This window comes from Toxotes jaculatrix, chromosome 11 (genome assembly GCF_017976425.1).
Source record: "Toxotes jaculatrix isolate fToxJac2 chromosome 11, fToxJac2.pri, whole genome shotgun sequence".
In the NCBI taxonomy this organism is placed as follows: Eukaryota; Metazoa; Chordata; class Actinopteri; family Toxotidae; genus Toxotes; species Toxotes jaculatrix.
The window spans coordinates 3,003,048-3,021,813 of NC_054404.1; the positions used below are offsets into that span (position 1 = coordinate 3,003,048).

Genomic DNA, 18,766 nt, shown 5'->3' on the forward strand with positions numbered 1-18,766 from the left:
CATCACTGCCTGTCTCTGCCCCCTCTGTTTTCTGTAGCGCCCCTCCCACATCCCACCGCATCCTTGACTTTCTGTCTATCAGGTGTCCAAATTGCCACAGCAGGGCCAATTAGGGTTAACCAGGGCCAACTCCACATGAATGTTGCTTGTCACACTTTCTGTTATAAGAGAATCTGGCTGCTGTTGTGCACTCTGTCGCTCAGCACTGGCGGACGTTGAAACGGAAATTACTTTTGATAAATTTGGTTTCAAGTGCTTCTCTACCTGATCACAGTTAAATATTGATTTTGATTGGTGACTTCCTGAGTGAGATATTACAAGGGTTTAAAAATTAAAGCACTGCACGTGTGAGAGTGTACTGTTGGAAACCGCTTCAAAAACTTTTGTAAACTGAAGTTACACAAAGTGGTAAATGAACACAGATGTTAGCACTTTCATCATTCTACTGGATATTGTTTTTGCTCAACAAATCCATTATTTCATTTAGCCGGAGTTAAAGCTCTGTTGAAAATTCTTATTATGGAAAATCTGTGTAATTTTGGAAGGAAAAGTTCAGGCTTAGCTTCAAAAATGTCAGCAGTGTTTCTGAGACCAGATTAGTGCTATAATTCAGCCCCAGCAGGGAAACCAAATGATCCCATTGCCAGCCCAGTATTGTAAATAATGCTCTCATGAGTTGCCTCCTGAAAAAAATAAAAGATTACTGTACATCCAGTGTGTGTCTCTTCTTGGATGTTTGCAATATCCAATTACTATTGTAAAAATATATAAACAAATATAAACAGTAAAAAACAAGTGTTAGCACTAGATTTTGACACGGGCACACTAATAATGAAGGGACCAGTTGAGTTATTGCAGAGGATTGTGCAAATTCCCTAACACATCTGTATGAGATCAAATTAACCAAAAACCAATTGAAACAGTGAACTGTTCCTAGTTCTCAACATCAAAATGCCTTTGGGGCTGTTGATCACATTTGGCTTAATGGGTAGGTTCACACCTTCTCAAGTCTGTCTTATAAATGAGAAAATAAATATACTCACATGCCAATATGAAAAGTTTGTGATGGAGTCATTCATCAATCATCAACTTCCTTTGGTTTTCCCAGAAAGCATTTCTGTGCTGAGCTGCAGTGGAAAGGCATTTTATATTAAAATGGTATTTTACACTGAAAACAGTTTGGGAAATATACCTTAACTCAGACTGACGAAGCTTCATATTATCTTAAGTTGAATTTAAATGAACCTATCCTTAAATACTTTGGAGTGATCCAAAGTTGAAAGATGTGTTAATATCTGACAAACTCAGCTTTTAGTAGATTTTGTTTACTACAGTTCTGTTAACATTTCACATCATGAAAACATAAGTGCTCCAACAACGTACTGTGCAGTTATTGATCAGGCAGCTCCGAAAAAAGAGAATGAGACGAGATGAATGGTATTTTGCACTGATTTTTATTTTTACTGATAAACACCGTGGAACTGAACTCGACGTGAAATTACAGGTCAGAGAAAAAAGGAAGGACCAGATCTAAACTACAAACATACAATTTTTTTAAAATCTTATTAACAGACTGCAGCCTCCTCCCCACAGTTTTTGAAGAAGTAAAAGTTCTAAGCGCCTGAACTACAATTTAACTTAAAATAAAGTGTTTCCTCTGCAGCCTGTTGATAAATCATGGTGTGCTACTGCTGTACTTTTACACTGGTTTGTCCAGCCGAGGCAAAAGCAGTGTCAAGGTTCAAACTATGTACTTAAAAAAAAACAAACATAGAAGCATGGCACTAACAACAAACTACACACTGTATCACGTCGTTGCTGTTCACAGACTGTGTATGATTAAGACTCCCATTATAGTACTGGATCCTATTGTGGACTTGTTATATCAGTGAGTCACAGCAATGGTCACTGACCAGGGGTAAGGTCAGACAGGTGTCAAAGGTCGTGTCAGAGGTTGGGAGAAGGTCTTGATGTCGGTCGGTCGGTCGGTCGGTCTGTCAGGTCAGGTGTCATTGTGTCATGACAAGAGTCGCCTAGGGAACAAGAAGCTGCAGTGTTATTCACAGGAAGAGAAACAACTCAGCTGTCATCAGTAAGTTGTTGACATCTCGTCAGAGAGCACTTTCCCTGTAAACAGTAAACAGTTTTACAGGAGTGTACAGGTGTGTGGGAGAATGCAGGTGGACGAGTCAAGGCTGAAAAGGCTCTCACACAGTTCGCAAATAAAGCATCTTCACTGGGAGATCAAAATGTTTGAGAATACATTGTGTATAAGGACAAAATATGTTCTGCTTTGTATACTGAAACAGTCATAATAATATAGATCTGGCACCCTTTAATGGAAGCAGAATAGGGGTGCTAGACCTGAGTATAACAATGTAGCCCCACTGTTTCATTGATGAAGGTGCTGCTAACATGCTAACAAGCTTTCTTTGTCCCTGAACAGACCCTGAAATGGAGACTTTTAAAAAGGAGACCAAGAGTCTTCATGTTCAACCAGAGAGAAAAAGTTCTAAAATAGTCTGGAAGAGAGACGTCTCTCTTTGGAATGAAAGCCTGCAGACACCTGGCCTTCCACAGCAAATGACTACCGGTTACTGAGTGTTTCTTACCTTATTTGTTTTAGATATATATTATTTTATTTTAGATATATAACTTCAACAGAAAATGCACTATAGTGTGCTGTATGTTACAGTTTTGTAACTGTATCCTTTAGATAGAGTTGCCTAAGCAATTTTATTTTTGGTTATATGGACACTCCATTATGTACTTTCCTCTTCATTTAAATCACCACACAGCTGACGTGAACTGCTCTGTGTGTGCTGCTTGCACAAACCATGTACCAAGCTTTATACACAGAATACATTTATAGTGTATTTAAACTGTACATTCTTACCAAAGTACTTTGGTAGGAAATGTCCAGTTGTTCATACTGTTGGTCCCTGCAGCAAAAAACCTGGCACTTACCGGTCTTTTCTGACACGTGGTCCTAGTAGGTACGAGGACGTTTGTGAGATTCTTCTCTGGGGGGATCGGCCAGCATCACTTTCATCTTTACGCCATTGACGACCCGACCATGGAGCGCTGCCATGGCCTCATCTGCACACTGAGAGATCAACATACAGAGGGAAGAAGAAGGGATTTATTCAGGGAGACAGAGTTGATTTGGTCTGACAAGCTGAGCTGCAGAGGTAAAACACAAAAAGAGAATGGAACACAGATTAAACACCCACTTAAAAAAATACCCTGCTTCTGTTTGTCAGCATATCACAGTTTTTCCTCTGTCCATATGTCCACCTCTATCTTTTCATCCCTCCATCTTTCACAGCCCATTTATTCCTCCCTAAAGACTGTATTTATCTAACCATTCCACTAAACCTCTGTCCCTGTTACTATTCATACATTAAATGTTACATATTTTTCTTCATCTGGTTTGTTTTCAGCTTCATTTCCATCAGTTCAGAGTCTCACCTGTTTGTCTGCATACTTCATGTATCCAACTTTCCTTCCTGGAACCAAATGGACCTCAATAAGTGTACCAAAGCGACTATAGAGAGACAGACAGGGGGAAACACAGTGGGAAGAAAAAACATTTAATTTAAAGCAGGAACACTTGTTAATGCTGACTGTCGGGAGCATCATTTTCACTGCAGCATTACACTGACATTTCAGAGCACTTAGCTTGATGCCCTCATCCATGGCAATTTGTAGTGGTTGAGCTTAAGATTTTATGATCGATTGAACCTTTAACCTTCGAGCTAATGGACCATTATTCTGATCTCATTTGGCCATTTTCTGACATAAAAATACAATGTTTATTTAACTCATTCGACATTTTATGATGTTATAATAAAGTAAAATTATGAGCCAACGCATGGTACATTTACCAGAAAACATCCTCCAGCACATCTGGGGGCAGCGGGGAGGGGCTGAACACAACAAACAAGCGTTCCTTGGTTTTGCTGTCAGGTGGAGCGAGCTTCTTGAGAGGGGGCAGGTTGACATCTGTCTGGATCCGGGACACTTGAGGGAGAGCCGAGAAACCCTGAAGGAAAAAAAAAACATTAGGATTGTTATTTTTTTTACACCTAACTGGTGTATAAAACTCCAAGGTTAAGTATGCTGAGTCTTGTGTAGCTGTTGTGTAACTGTTAAAAAATAAATATTTTTATAAAAAAATGGCAAAATAAGTCAAGATGAAAATCCAGCACTGAGTTAATGTTCTCACTGGAGGTTTCATCACTTGGCTGGTGGAGGGTCCGTTCCACACTGCAGACATCATCTGGGCTGCAACAAACTGCATGGCCATCCGACCTACAGGACTACACACAAACACAAAGGCTGTTTCAAGCTGTTCTTCAGTGGTTCACTACAATTAAGTTGCTGCTGTGTGAATATTATTACCTGCTGCGGTCTTCGCCATCATCAATAAAAGTTATTGTCAGTCTGTTGCCAGGTGGATATTCAAAGCCGTTCATCTTCTCCTTGGCGTAAACGGCTGATCCCAGGTTACTGTAACGAATCAATGCGTGACCTGAGAGCACGACACAGAAAACAAAAACAGCCAAGAGGATGGGTTTAAGAGTTATCCTTCATGTTTAGAGTCATCAAAATGAACAGTTGGAAAACATCAACATTCACAGACACATGAATTACAAACTACAATAAACCAATTTTAGATTTATAATTTAAGCTTAAATTACAACCAGGGAAAGAACTTTTGCCTGCATACCATGGTTTTCATTGGGGAAGTGATATTGCTTAGATGTATCATGTGATTTGTGTACAAAACTTGGACTTATTCTTCTCTTGGAAGTGAGTCAACCTCAAGTTTAGAATATCTGATTCCCTTCCACAGTATTAGTGTATGAACAAAGGCCATACTAACCTTTGCTCAATCCATAAGCGTCTCTCTGCAGCTCGCAGTACTCCATACCAGGAATGATATCAAACAGAGCAAAAATCTGCTCCTGGGTAAGTGCTACCCGTGTTGACATCATCAGGCACCGCGTGAAGTCACCCGAGCGGTAGTCCATGACTGGGTAATTCCCAGGGTCGCCTGCAGAGCAAAGAGGGACACCAAGGTAGATGACAGGACAGAGACTACTGCAGTAAGGGCTTCTCAAATGTATCCATATCAGAGACCTCCAAGAACAGACACTCAAGATGGATTCGTTCAATGAATGAGAAACTCAAAGAGAAAACTCCTCATTTAGTTGACTTTGAGCCCCCTAATTTGCATCTTCACAGATAAACATTCACTTTATTAACACACTACACAAAAACCTAAAACTGCAGATATGGCTGCATCACTCGTTTGAATGGGCAATGTCAAATTCAAAAAGAACAATGTCTTTTTAATCCAAGCTGGGAGACTTCTAACGTAAAAACAGAGCTTTCTGACCACCAGGCTAGCAATTTGCAAACTAGTACTGGCGCTAAAGATCCAAAACTCCACATGGTATCTATAAATACTAGCTAGTGGTAACTTATTCTGAACAGTCTCACACCAAACTAAAGGTATGAGAGTAAGTATATAAAATTATATTATAATAATAGTAATACATTGAAAAAATGAACTGAGAAAACTTAAAAGCAAATACAACAGGAAAAAAACTACTGAATTAGGATATCAAACAACTGCATACCCATCGGGAAGGAGTACTGGTTCATTGAGTCAGTGCCACCCATGTAATCACTTCTGGCAGCTCCTGGGGTGTAATCTTCTGTTGCTGAAGCCTTGGTGCGAGGTTCAGCCAAGATGGCCCTGTAAGCTAATAACATCATCATCATCATCAACATCACAGATCTGAGTAAAAAAAAGTGTTCACACTGGTTCACACATTAGTCCCTCACTGTTCACAACAGAGAGGGATAATCATGCCTGGAATAGGTTCAAGTACATGCCAGGACATTCTCCTGCTGCTACTTACTTTTGTCACAGTTCTCTATAGCAAGGGCAGCTTGGGATGGTTTGTAGTATCTCACATAGCCAAGACCTTTACTTTCCCCAGTGAACTTATTCTTGATGATCACGCAAAACTCAATATCACCATACTCCTGAAAAAGAGACAGACAAACAGAAGCAAAATAAAGTGCTTAAAAAAAACAGGTAATTTGGCATTACACATTATTGGCTGTCTCTGTTCTCAAGGTTCGCAGGGTGAGAAGCAGGCAGTAGTTACTTTGAATGTGTTTTTGAGGTCCTCCTCTGAGAAGGTTTTGGGGATCATGACAAAGATCCTGGTCAGCTCTTCATCCTCAACATCTCTGTGCCTTGTTGAAGATCGTGACTGTGCAATAAACACCTATGCAACCAAGCAGAGAAGGAAAAATGGTTACAACTGCAGCCTAACAATACATTCAGTAATATAAAGTAAGACATAAAGTATTTATGACAATAATGACTTATTTGTCATCCCAGCTCGATTTTCTAGATGTAAAGCATTACTGCACATCCATTCACATGGAGGAAACAATGACTTAACACTACAATGCTAGTCAATTATACTTCCAAACACTTACAAAACAACACCTCCTAGTGGTTTTAGTTGTGCATATAACTAGGTTTTGATTTAGTGTGCCATCGAGCTGTGTTGGTAAAATCGATTCTCATTTTATTTTCTAAAGATCGATTCGTACGTGCTCGCAAATTCTCGTCATCGAATTCACGCATGCGCGTGTGGCGTGAAGCTACCAAACAATGAACAACGTCGGACAGTAAGCAATGCTTAGTTGACGTTAAAAATGAAAAAAGTGCAAACTTGGGCATTACTAACTTACGTCGGACAGTAAGCAGTGCTAACTGTCGGACGCCATGTTGATTGTTTGGTAGCTTCAAACCACGCGCATGCGTGAATTCGATGACGCGAATTCGTACGCGAGCATGTACGAATCGATCTTTAGAAAATAAAATGAGAATCGATTTTTATCACCACAGCTCTAGTGTGCCAGGGTTTTGACAATTTTGCTTCTGAATGTTAGGCTGCCATCTCAGTACAATGAACGTGAGTGGAAATAAATCCGCGAGGCCTCGGGCACTCAAAGCTTTCCACACTCTTCTGGTTAGTCAAGATAATCCACAATCCTTGCTATTTTTCTCATCAACCATTTCTTCTTCCTGAGGTCTGTGGGTTATCCTGTTTAACTGAGGCATAGACGAGTTGCTTTTTGCTTGTCCTCCTGTGCAGCTGACGTTAACGCTCCTTGCGTATCACGCTAGCAAGCTACTGACCACACATATGATTCAACTGTTTTAAATGGAACTTAGGAAGCGCTAACGGCAGTTTAACTGGATTCAGCCAGCCACCCCCAACTGCTCGGCGCCAGTAGTCGTTACCTTGATGGGTTTGGTCCCTTCCACCAGCACTTTGCCGTGCATTTCCTCCATGGCCAGGCAGGCCTGCGAAGACTTGGCGAACTTCACATAGCATATGCCTTTGGACTCCTTTGTCTGCTTGTCTTTGACAACCCAAACCCCCTGAACGTCCCCAAACACGGAGAAGCTTTCCCGAAACACGTCTTCAGTTATGCACCGACTTGTGACCACAAAAAGCCGGCTGTTGGGAGGCTCGTCGGTGTTTTCGGTTACTTGTTTAGAGGGACACTCTTCCATCTTTGTTTCTATCACAGAATGGAGCCGTTGGTGCTGCCTTCAAGTCCTCCTCGGAACTTCCGGCTTCAACTTGAAATTTTGGCAACCACCAAATCAAAAACAGTAACACCAAGATCCAAAATCTGATTTCATTTATCTATTAACATATTAATCTACTCATTATTGATCTATTTATCTATGTATTAGGGTATTAAGGGACTGGTGTGAATCAGTTTTCATTGTTTTAAAGGTATCAGTAGGACTGATAGTAATCGACCGCAAAGACAGTGAATGTTTACTGCCATCTACCGCATGGGAGAGCAAAGCACTCTCCTGTTCTCTGTTATAAAAGGATGCTGCAGAGAGCTTTTGTAACTCATGTTAAGAGCTTTTTATATAGAGTCTATGGTTAAGACAGAAAAATATTTCACCATAATGTGACAGTTTAACAGTGAGCTCCCAGGGCCTATAGCATGGTGTTTTACAGTAGGTTACAGAAAAGAAAACAAAAAAATGATGAAAATAATAATAATGATGATAGACACCAACAACAACTACAAAGTAAACAATGTAAACAACATGTATCATGAATGGATAAAATGACTATGTTTTATCTATTAGTTGCATAAGGTTTGTCATCGACCCACGTAACATACATAAAGCCGTCAGCTGATGTTATGGAGTTAGTGCCTTGTGACCTGTTGTGAAGGTGTCCGTGTCCGTGTGTGTGTGTGTGCCAAGCAGGTGTTGAATGACCCTCTTGAGGACAGATGTATAGATCATGATTTATTTAATTCGTGGCACAATTATTATTTTTTCACTTGAAATACAATTACTTTGTTCTCCGTTATTCAAATGAAAACTTGTGAGAGGTCCAAGAGGTATAATACACTCGAAAAACGGAGCCTGCTCTGGACAGTTTTTTTTTTTTTTTTTTTTTTTTTTGTAAAAGGTAACTAGCCAAAAATGGTAGAAACCACTCGTTTAATCTAGAACAGTGCTTTTAATGTAAATCCTTAGTCTGAAAAGTATAGTAACTGTAACCTAAAAAATGTAGTGGAATGAAAAGTGAAATACTTCCCTCTGAAATGTAGTGGGGTAAAAGTGGAAGGTAACCGAAAATGATACTACTACTCCGAATTCCTCAAAACGACCCTTTTATACTTAGTTACAAAACAAAGTACAGGCCAAAACGTGGGGATATTTTGAGCTCATCAATATTCCTAAATTATATGAACGTGAATATAATCGAGAAACTAAAGGTTGTGTTCAGCCAAAACGATAAACGGTTCAGTTAGTTCGTTCATGATAAATGTTACGAATTGTACATTTTAATTTATTTATGAATCTCCTTTTAAGGCCACTTCAGCAGGTGCCTTTTGCTCTAGAATGGAAGCTGGGAATGCGACAAGATACATGTACCAGCACCAAAACACTCTTTTCGCTTCTTTCCCTGGACCCATGTCTCCTCTTCTACTTGTCTAACAACGAATCAGCAACATTTTGTTTAATATTTAGAGTGTGCATGTTTACAGCCCGACTGTCAGTGCGTATATGGGGGTTAGATCCCCAAATAGAAGCGTTTTTCTCATAAAATTGAATTGATGAAATCGGGTGAGGAGACGGCTCTTTGTCGAAATGGGACTCGGCCGGTTTGACACGATCCACGTAAGGATTCGGACGAAATCGCACGGCACGTGATTGGGTGACGTGACGTCAAAAACCGGTACCTCTAAATCCGAGTGACCTTCTTTACGACCGCCAGAAACCGCTAACCGGCTGAGAGAAGCAGCTTGTTCCTGATCCGGAGTGATTTTAAACCGACACGTTTTAATCAAAAGGTACGTTTTTTTTTAACCCTGTCGTTGAGGTGCTGTAGTAAAGAGAGGCTGTGTTTTTGATTTTTAGTCTCCAAAATGATGCTGAAATACAACACAAATCCTAAGAATACGGAGCCCTAACGGTAGCTAACGTTAGCGCCCATGTTGATGAATAGCTCGTTTGCTCTCTTAGCGTTAGCCTGTCCTGTTATTCAAGAGTAGTGCAGTTATTTCATGTTTAATAATTTCTCTAAGGATTTACGTTTAAGCTTCCCAGACGGCCCCAAAGACATCCTATGCGAATACAGCAGCGTGAAGTGCGATATTCAGACCCCGACATTGAAGAATCCTTGACAGACTAGATGGGTAACACATCCTCGGCTGATGTTAACCTTACCGGCAGGCTTCCCAGGCCTAGCTAGTTCCTAGTCTAACCGAAAATATGAGCGTGAATACCTCATGAATTAGCTGTCTGAGATATCTACTTTCAGTTTGTGGAGGAGAGTGCTGTGTCCTTCATGAGATAGTAGCCCGCCATGTTAGACAGAGGTGCCTTAGCTGTGGTGCTGAGACACTTTGCCATCCATTTTTCTAAAGACTGAGGTCTTAACAGAAATAAGGACTTAGAAAACGTTATGACTCGTACTCTAACGTTAGCTATCTGCTTCAGTCCTATCGGTCATGTAAACTGGCTTCTATCTACTTAAATGTCAACTGTTTAGACATTGTTTTGTAGATAGTCTGTCTTTTTCAATAATAATGATTTTTGGATGCAGTTTTTCCCAAGCAGCAAGTGACACATTTGACCGGCTTGGTCCGCTGAGGGTGCATACAGAGGTCATGTTAGGACAGGCAAGCCGGTCGTATTGCCCAAAATTTGTGCCCATTTAAAATGTTTCCCCAGCGACATTTAAACCAGACTTTAAAAGACAACATCTGGGGATTAACTTCTTTATAGTGTACGGATTGTAGTTATTTTGGTGTAAGTTCGTTATCTAGTTATTCAGTTATGTCATTTGGGAACACAAAGAAGCAAGGAAACACATTTTGCCGTAACACGGGTATCACGTAACACTAACACACCTTTAGCTGGCTCGGTTAAACGCATGCAATGACTCCCGCTGAGAAGAGCGACGCATTAGAGCTATTCCCTCCGTTAATACCATTATGTACTCGACAAACCTGACAGCTTTTCTCGTGGAGTAACCCGAGCTTAGGCTGCCGATGGTCGAAAGAATGAGAAGCTATTAAGAGTGATATGACGGGGGCTAATGTGTGGCTAGGCTAAGGAGGGTGTCCTCCGGTGCCGGTTTCTGGGCGGATTTCCTTGAAACGACCTCGGTTGGGTGCCAGCACACGGACGAATGTCATGACTTACGAGAAGGCAGAGTAAAGAAAGCGGTGCTACAGGTGCAGATAAGGTTTTCACCTTAAACGACCTTCACAACATGGCGCCGGTCATACCAGAGCAGTGAATGAGCTTCCTGCCATATTTAGGATCTATGAATAGAACATGTGCAGTTGTATTTATGGATCTAAAGTCACACGTGTATGTTTCTCATTTTGAATTCCGCGATTTTCTCCATTTTAACAACTGCGTTTCTGTCTTCTCTCTTTTTCTGTTTGTCCTGTTTGCCCTCACTGTGTTTCTCCAGCTAACTATGGGAGACGTTGGCAAGGGAAAGAAGGTTTTCGTCCAGAAGTGTGCTCAGTGCCACACAGTAGAGGAGGGGGGCAAGCACAAGGTGGGCCCCAACCTCTGGGGTCTGTTCGGACGCAAGACTGGGCAGGCAGAGGGATACTCTTACACAGAGGCCAACAAGAGTAAAGGTCAGTTCAGTGGTGGTTAAACTGTGCATTGAATTGCCCTGTGTCTTGGATATAGATATTCTCTTAAATGCTGCCAGAAGGAAGTTAGTGCAAATCAGAATCACAATTAACTATTTTGAAATTTAAATAATTGTCTTTTTTTTTTTTAAGTTGAAAAATCTAAGGCGATGTGTGCAAATGTTTTTTTCCTGGATGGTCCATGTACACTGATAATAAAACAAAAAATGCTGTGTGACCTAAATAGTAAATCGATTATCAACACTTCTTTAACTTTCTGTAGTAATAATGGAATAAATCAATCAATTTATTCTGCTTTCATCACTGATTGTCTTGTCTTTCCCTAGGTATCGTGTGGGGTGAGGACACCTTGATGGAGTACCTGGAGAACCCCAAGAAGTACATTCCTGGAACCAAAATGATCTTTGCTGGCATCAAAAAGAAGGGAGAGCGTCAAGACCTCATTGCATACCTTAAATCATCAACATCATGAAGTAGTCATAACACTCAGGTTATTTAATGTCATTTTATTGAATTTTTGTTCATTTTTAGGCTTGCACATGCTACATATATGGTTTTATGTTTAGTCATTTGTTAATATATGTTAGAAAAGTGGCACTTCTTGTGAACCAGTGAGTTCACAGCAGCTGTTACTTCCTTATTGAGGACAGGGTGTGATCAATCCTTCAAGTGGCCAAACATAAAACTACAGTCCTTTCTTTTTGCCCCCTCCCTGTCATTCTGTGAATTGGTACTTACTAAAAAAATTAATCACATTTAAAATTGCTTGATGTGATAGGTTGCCTGACCTGTCATTCATTATGTTTACCATGACAACACGTGTCTGGTACTTTCTGCTAGCAGAGCCATCCACCACCAACCTCATTTTTAAAACTATAACTCAAATCATCAAATGTCAGAGTGATGCAGGGTGGAAGTTTTGGGATGTTTTGGTAGTTAATTGGTGCTGACTCTCATTCTGCTCCCAGCTTTCATGCCAAGTGGAGTTTCTGATCTTTGACAAGGAGTGATACAGTGAATTTTCTGCATTTCCTTTTGTCTGTTGTTAAATCTTGACCATCAGAAGCTACCACTTAACATGAATGATCTCTAGATTCCACAGACTGAATGTTTTGTCCTCTACAGCTTTTGGACAATTCCTCCTGTTGTGTTCTAGGACTCCTGACAGAGCCTGATATCTAGGTTACTGAAGCAGCCCCTCTGAGCTCTGGTTTTTACCTCCTGCCAGTCATCAGACTTGGTACAAGTTTTTAAAAAATTGTGTTAAGGGTGATGCTCTCAATTTGCTTCCTTGCAGCTGAGAAGTATGGGGTATAAATGTTTTTGCCTTCAAAACCACCTCCACGCTGAGATCCCTACAGTCACCATGTCTAACTATGCTGTGGAGATACTGTATTATATAGAAAAACTATAAAGGGCACCAACTGGAGTGAAGGAAGATTTTGTTACTTACCTGGTTTCACAGGCCTGAAAGAATGTTGTTTTAATTTATTTTACTGTAACCTGACAGAATGGATCAGAAGTATTGAAGGGGTTGCTTGCTGTCAGTGTATACACAGCATTCTACTGTATGTGCACATAAACAATATTATCATGTGGTAGTGGACAGGATGGTTGGAGGATCAATTAAAACGTCCAGAAATGTAAACGTGACTGGTTGTGTTTTCGTTTGTTTCTTAGTATCCACTCTAAACGGTAACATTCATAAACTGACAATTACAAGAACTTAAAAGTAGTGTTTCTTTTTTCTCCAGTCAAAAACAGACTATGATTATTTCTCTCCAGCTGTTAACAGATGTTTGACACCAAAGTCTGAACATTGTTTGACTTAAACTACAAAAAAAAACAAAAAAAAACAAATGTAGTTTAACTGCTGTTGTGTATTTTATTGTTCTGGTAAAGAAGAAGCACAACTGACTAAATTCCACACATAAAGAGTAGTGAAGTATTTATCTTTCAAAAGCATGCACAGGCAGGTTTTACTATTATCTCTGCAGTTGTGTGGATGTTTAACAGATTTACTGAAGAGGAGATAGGCTCCAAAGATGTTTTTTTTTTAGAGTGGTTCAGAGTATGTAGGTGTCTCGATTAAAGAACATGCCAGACGTCCAGTTGAATTAGTCTTTTTATTTCTGCGCAACCTTCAGTGTCTGTGTGAGTGAGTGAGGGAGTGAGTGATTGAGTGTTTGAGTGGTCTGAAACGACAATACATAATGAACGGTAAGTATAACGTGCAACACAGTTCAATATTTATAACTGATGTAGATAAAAGCATATGCAAGGACTGTAAACGCAAACGAAACATTTTAGCGTTACGAACAGGCTAACATATAGTCTCTTACGGCTCATAGGCTACTAAGCAATGGAAATGACTCCTGATGTGAACATTACACCCACCTTTAAGCAGGTACGCACTAAAACACTACAGGGACACACATTGGTTAAGCGAGTTAACGAGCGACACCTCTTACTATAAAGGAAAAAAACTAGTGTCAGTGGGCGAAACACTTTGGAGTTGTCATTGTTTCCTGTTTAAAAAGCCTCGAGTTGATTAGATCTGGACTCCAACCTCTAGGAGTGAGACTTTCTGCCCCTCTATCCTGCGTAAATGCAATCAGTGCAGAGCTGATTTCATCACTCCTGACTGAGCTGGACTTGAGTCAAACTCCGAGAACCACACCTGGTCATAAAGTTACTGTTACATCATCCTCCACTGTTCAACACGCTGCCTTTCTAAGAACTGAACTAGCTGACAGCACCTCAGGCTCATCATGAACAGCAGAGACGTGACTGGATCCGTCTGGATCTGTCCTCAAACAATCTGTCTGGCTGGGTAAATTTCGTTATCTGTGCTGTCAGGCTGTAAACTCGAGAAAATAAATGAGGATTTTGTTTGTGGAAAACAACAATTAAGATAAACAGCTGTTCAGGGTTATTAAATTCCTCCTAATTCTAATTTTATCTTCCTCCAGTTACTGTAGATGGGTTTCTCTTAAGGAGACAGCTTTACTTGTAGCCGAGTCTTTTAAATGCCCTTTTCCTCTACAAGTCTGATACAATATCTTTTAATCTGTGTAATGTGAGGAATGCATAAAATGCCATCTCCAAGGACAGATTTGTGTATGTGTGCGACACCTAGTGTTCAATGGGGACAGTACACATCAAAAAGCATTTTGTAACACCAGCAGTTTTGTAATGGAAGTCAAGAGAGCACAGTTCTCACAATAGGCACAGGAAATAGGATCCAGTTTAGGCTGTTTAGTTTGGTTCACACGCCAAAATACGAAGGTGGGGATTAACAGGTGGAAAAAGGAAGCAGGTAGAAGTTAAGGCAGTAACGGCTGTGATACTTGTGTGACGATGGTCAGCATACGCAACCTGGACAGCAGGAGGGTTATCCAAGGACAACAGGGACAGGTAAAAAGGCAAGTCGAGGGACCAGTAGAAAGTAGATGCTTAAGACAAAGAGACCTGTTCGCAGGTACCGCAATTTCCGGACTATTGAGCGCACCTGAATATAAGCCGCACCCACTAAATTTAAAAAGTCAAACTGGTCTACGTAGCTCAAACAAACGGAGCTGACAGCTCCGCGACAGCGTGAGCTACGTAGACAGCGTGAGGTACGTAGCTCATACAAACGTAGCTCACAGCTTTGTGACTTTGTCTACGTAGCGCACGCTGTCGCGACGCTGTCAGCTACGTTTGTTTGAGCTACGTAGAATCACAAAGCTGTGAGATACGTACCTCACGCTGTCTACGTAGCTCACAGCTGTAGCGAAGCTGTCAGCTACGTTTATTTGAGCTACGTATCTCACGCTGTCTACGTACACGCTGTACGCTGAGCTACGTAGCCCACGCTGTCTACGTAGCTCACAGCTGTAGCGAAGCTATCAGCTACGTTTGATTGAGCTACGTAGCATACGCTGACGCGAAGCTGTCAGGTACGTTTGTTTGAGCTACATAGACAAAGTCACAAAGTTGTGAGATATGTCCCCGATGACGTCCCACCTATTGCCAATAATGTCATGCTGAGGGCCTCAGCCCTTTCTAACCCGATATAGCGAACGCTAGCTGCGTAGCTAATGTAGTTAGCCTGCCGAGCTACAGCGAAAAGCTAGTTAGCTAACAGGCTAAATTAGCCGATGTGAAGTGAAACAATGGAGGGGATTCTTTACAAATGGACGAATTATATGACGGGTGAGTCGTCTGTCTGCCTGTCTAACACCTGTTTAAGCTTACTGTCTTTCAGTGCAGCCATATATAGACACTGTCAGCTAACTGTTTGTGTCAGTTAGCTGACAGATAGCATGTGAAACAGTTACCGCAGCTAACAAGCTAGTGTTTATATTTATAGAATGCGACATGACATGCTGTTCCACCAATGCGATTTAGTAGTAATTTAACTTATTCAAGTTACTAGTATGATTATTTGTTTATTTAGTCAAAAATAATACTGATAAGGCTTAGCAGGCAGTACCTATATAGGACGGGAATAGTGATAGTGTAAATGAGGAGGGGAGGTATGTTCAAGAGGACAATCATTCTGTGATGTTACGCAGTGTTGCCCCACTCCCATTTCCCCTATGCACTAAACAAACAGAGGACTGTTTTAGTTCTGGACTTATTGAGAGGGGGACTTTCCTTGACTCCTCACATCTCCTCTTACTCTTCCTCCCCCTCCATCCATCCACGTCCAAATATATCTGTCCACCGGCCCACTCTCCTCCCTGCAGTGCCAGGTTGTTGTGTCTGTACCGCTAGTTTTTAAACCTTAGCCTCGCACTATGTGTGCTTGTGTGTTAGATTGTTATACTGTACCCCAATTTCGTCCTATCTCTCTGCTAGATCTCTTTCCATGCTACTCACAGCAACCTGCCTCCATCTCCACTTGCTTGCTGTGTCTTTTGTGATACAACTAAACTTCCCTGCACTTGTGTTAAAAAAAAAACATAAAAACACTGCTGTTACCTGCCCTGCTCGAGCTGCTGACCCTGCTCGCCCTCCTTCGTCCATCCTAACTGCTTGGCTCTTTTAACTACACTGCATCTGATTCCTCCGTCAAACATCTGCATTGAGTTGAACCAGCTCTTTGTAAACCTTTCACTTAGTTTGTGCAGAAAGTCCTTCCTAAGTTCTGCGTAACTGATTAACTTTACTAAATCAAGTGGCACTATTTAAACTTCAGAAATGTCCTGGCTAGTTAAGATTTCAGTAATGTATAAAGCAGTTGTGTCTCTGATCTGTCGCGGCGTCCAATCGAAAACAAATGTAGGTACAAGTTTGCTTTGTCCATATGTGAATAAATAGAGACATTAGTGGGGATAACAGTTATTATTATTCATGTAGGTAATGGCCCAGAAAACGGATTCATATTCTGAATAATCAGATCCTCCACAAACGCACAGTTTTCCACCAAGGTTTGAAGAGTTTTGGGAGCAGGGAGCATTTAATCGAGTTGTATGAGTTTGTGTGCTGAGAGCAGCTGCCTGCGATCTTGTGTTATCTGGCACTTTTAGGTTCTTCAACCTTGTAAGTTAAAACAATGAGCTGCCAAGTGGCAGAGTTAAAATGGTTAGAAGTGACCCTGCTTTCCCATGTGGCTTTGCTTGATGCTCATCACTGTTCACGCCACCCCCCCGATATTTTCCCTCCTCTGTGTACCTGTTGTTACAGACCTCGCCCTCCCCTCATCCCTGTCCCTGTTTGTATATATGAGAAATGTATGTTCTAATGCAATAAAGAGAATAACTATTTGAAAATTGGATCGATCTGATTATTATTATTTTAAATGTTTCTTCTTATGTGTCATGGCTCGTTCATGTTTAACATGCTGTCTTGTCAGTGTTTTGAACTTTAAATTTATGAAAGACATAGATTGGAAAAACATTGTTAGTGACTGACATTCACAACGACTAAACATACACACTGAAGTAGTAACAACACACCAGCCACTAGTTGCTAGTTATGACAGATAAACAGCAGCGCAGGGGTTTCACTCCTCCACACAGCAGGTGACGTTGCCACAGGCGATCTTCATATCTTCGATGACGTCCCACCTGTTGGCAAGTACGGCAATGGTATATTATCACCTTATAAATCTGAAAAGAGCCTGGGTTGGGACAGCTCACCTAAAGAATGATCCTGCGGTCTTTAAACTCAACACAATAATGGCACCCGGTAACGCTGTCTACGTAACTCACAGCTGTAGCGAAGCTGTCAGCTACAAAGACTGTGTCAAATTTATGAAAGGTGTCAAAATCGGCCAAAGAAAGTCAAAATTTTTTTTAGCCTCAAAATGTCATAAAAAACGTCATAGTATATATAGTAAGGCATCAAAATCGGCCAAGAAAAGTCAAAAATTTTTTTGACCTCAAAATGTCATAAAAAACGTCAGTATAGTAAGGCGTCAAAATCGGCCAAAAAAAGTCAAAATCTTTTTTGACCTCAAAATGTCATAAAAAACGTCATAGTATAGTAAGGCGTCAAAATCTGACAAAAAAAGTCAAAAATTTTTTTTTGACTTTTTTGTAATAAAAAACGTCATAGTATAGTAAGGTGTCAAAATCGGACAAAAAAAGTCAAAAAAATTTTCGACCTCAAAATGTCATAAAAAACGTCATAGAATAGTAAGGCGTTTTTTTCGACCTCAAAATGTCATAAAAAACGTCATAGTATAGTAAGGCGTCAAAATCGGACAAAAAAAGTCAAAATTTTTTTCGACCTCAAAATGTCATAAAAAACGTCATAGTATAGTAAGGCGTCAAAATCGATGAAAAAAAGTCAAAAATTTTTTCGACCTCAAAATGTCATAAAAAACGTCATAGTATAGTAAGGCGTTTTTTTCGGACAAAAAAAGTCAAAAATTTTTTCGACCTCAAAATGTCATAAAAAACGTCATAGTATAGTAAGGCGTTTTTTTCGGACAAAAAAAGTCCAAATTTTTTTCGACCTCAAAATGTCATAAAAAACGTCATAGTATAGTAAGGCGTTTTTTTCGGACAAAAAAAGTCAAAATTTTTTTCGACCTCAAAATGTCATAAAAAACGTCATAGTATAGTAAGGCGTTTTTTTCGGACAAAAAAAGTCCAAATTTTTTTCGACCTCAAAATGTCATAAAAAACGTCATAGTATAGTAAGGCGTTTTTTTCGGACAAAAAAAGTCAAAATTTTTTTCGACCTCAAAATGTCATAAAAAACGTCATAGTATAGTAAGGCGTTTTTTTCGGACAAAAAAAGTCAAAATTTTTTTCGACCTCAAAATGTCATAAAAAACGTCATAGTATAGTAAGGCGTTTTTTTCGGACAAAAAAAGTCAAAATTTTTTTCGACCTCAAAATGTCATAAAAAACGTCATAGTATAGTAAGGCGTTTTTTTCGGACAAAAAAAGTCAAAAATTTTTTCGACCTCAAAATCGGACAAAAAAAGTCAAAATTTTTTTCGACCTCAAAATGTCATAAAAAACGTCATAGTATAGTAAGGCGTTTTTTTCGGACAAAAAAAGTC

The 18,766-nt window shown here is 40.2% G+C and overlaps 2 protein-coding genes across 2 annotated transcripts; one reads left to right on the forward strand and one right to left on the reverse strand.

The window, feature by feature from the left end:
• Positions 1–1,438: 1,438 nt before the first annotated feature.
• rbm45 (RNA binding motif protein 45) lies at positions 1,439–7,650 on the reverse strand. Its single transcript, XM_041050625.1, has 11 exons — positions 7,340–7,650; positions 6,186–6,308; positions 5,934–6,060; positions 5,649–5,774; positions 4,889–5,059; positions 4,405–4,534; positions 4,229–4,322; positions 3,888–4,045; positions 3,472–3,547; positions 2,968–3,106; positions 1,439–2,033 (listed from the first exon to the last, which is right to left on the reverse strand). Exons 1-10 carry the CDS (start codon positions 7,613–7,615, stop codon positions 2,990–2,992), a joined length of 1,398 nt encoding a protein of 465 aa, XP_040906559.1. The 5' UTR covers positions 7,616–7,650; the 3' UTR covers positions 1,439–2,033; positions 2,968–2,989.
• A 1,675-nt stretch (positions 7,651–9,325) lies between these two features.
• Positions 9,326–13,368, forward strand: LOC121189832 (cytochrome c). The gene is made up of 3 exons (XM_041050301.1): positions 9,326–9,435; positions 11,070–11,244; positions 11,589–13,368. The coding sequence occupies exons 2-3, from the start codon at positions 11,076–11,078 to the stop codon at positions 11,732–11,734; spliced, it is 315 nt and encodes a 104-aa protein (XP_040906235.1). The 5' UTR covers positions 9,326–9,435; positions 11,070–11,075; the 3' UTR covers positions 11,735–13,368.
• Positions 13,369–18,766: the final 5,398 nt, after the last annotated feature.

Bases quoted from the DNA above. Each gene is read 5' to 3' on its own strand.
- rbm45 (XM_041050625.1), bottom strand. From the start codon at position 7,615: ATGGAAGAGTGTCCCTCTAAACAAGTAACCGAAAACACCGACGAGCCT. The intron at 4,323-4,404 runs GTAATAATATTC...GTTTGTGTGTAG, and splicing joins GATGGCGAAGACCGCAGCAG to TCCTGTAGGTCGGATGGCCA. The intron at 4,046-4,228 runs GTGAGAACATTA...TTTTTCCTTCAG, and splicing joins GCCAAGTGATGAAACCTCCA to GGTTTCTCGGCTCTCCCTCA.
- LOC121189832 (XM_041050301.1), top strand. From the start codon at position 11,076: ATGGGAGACGTTGGCAAGGGAAAGAAGGTTTTCGTCCAGAAGTGTGCT. The intron at 11,245-11,588 runs GTCAGTTCAGTG...GTCTTTCCCTAG, and splicing joins AGAGGCCAACAAGAGTAAAG to GTATCGTGTGGGGTGAGGAC.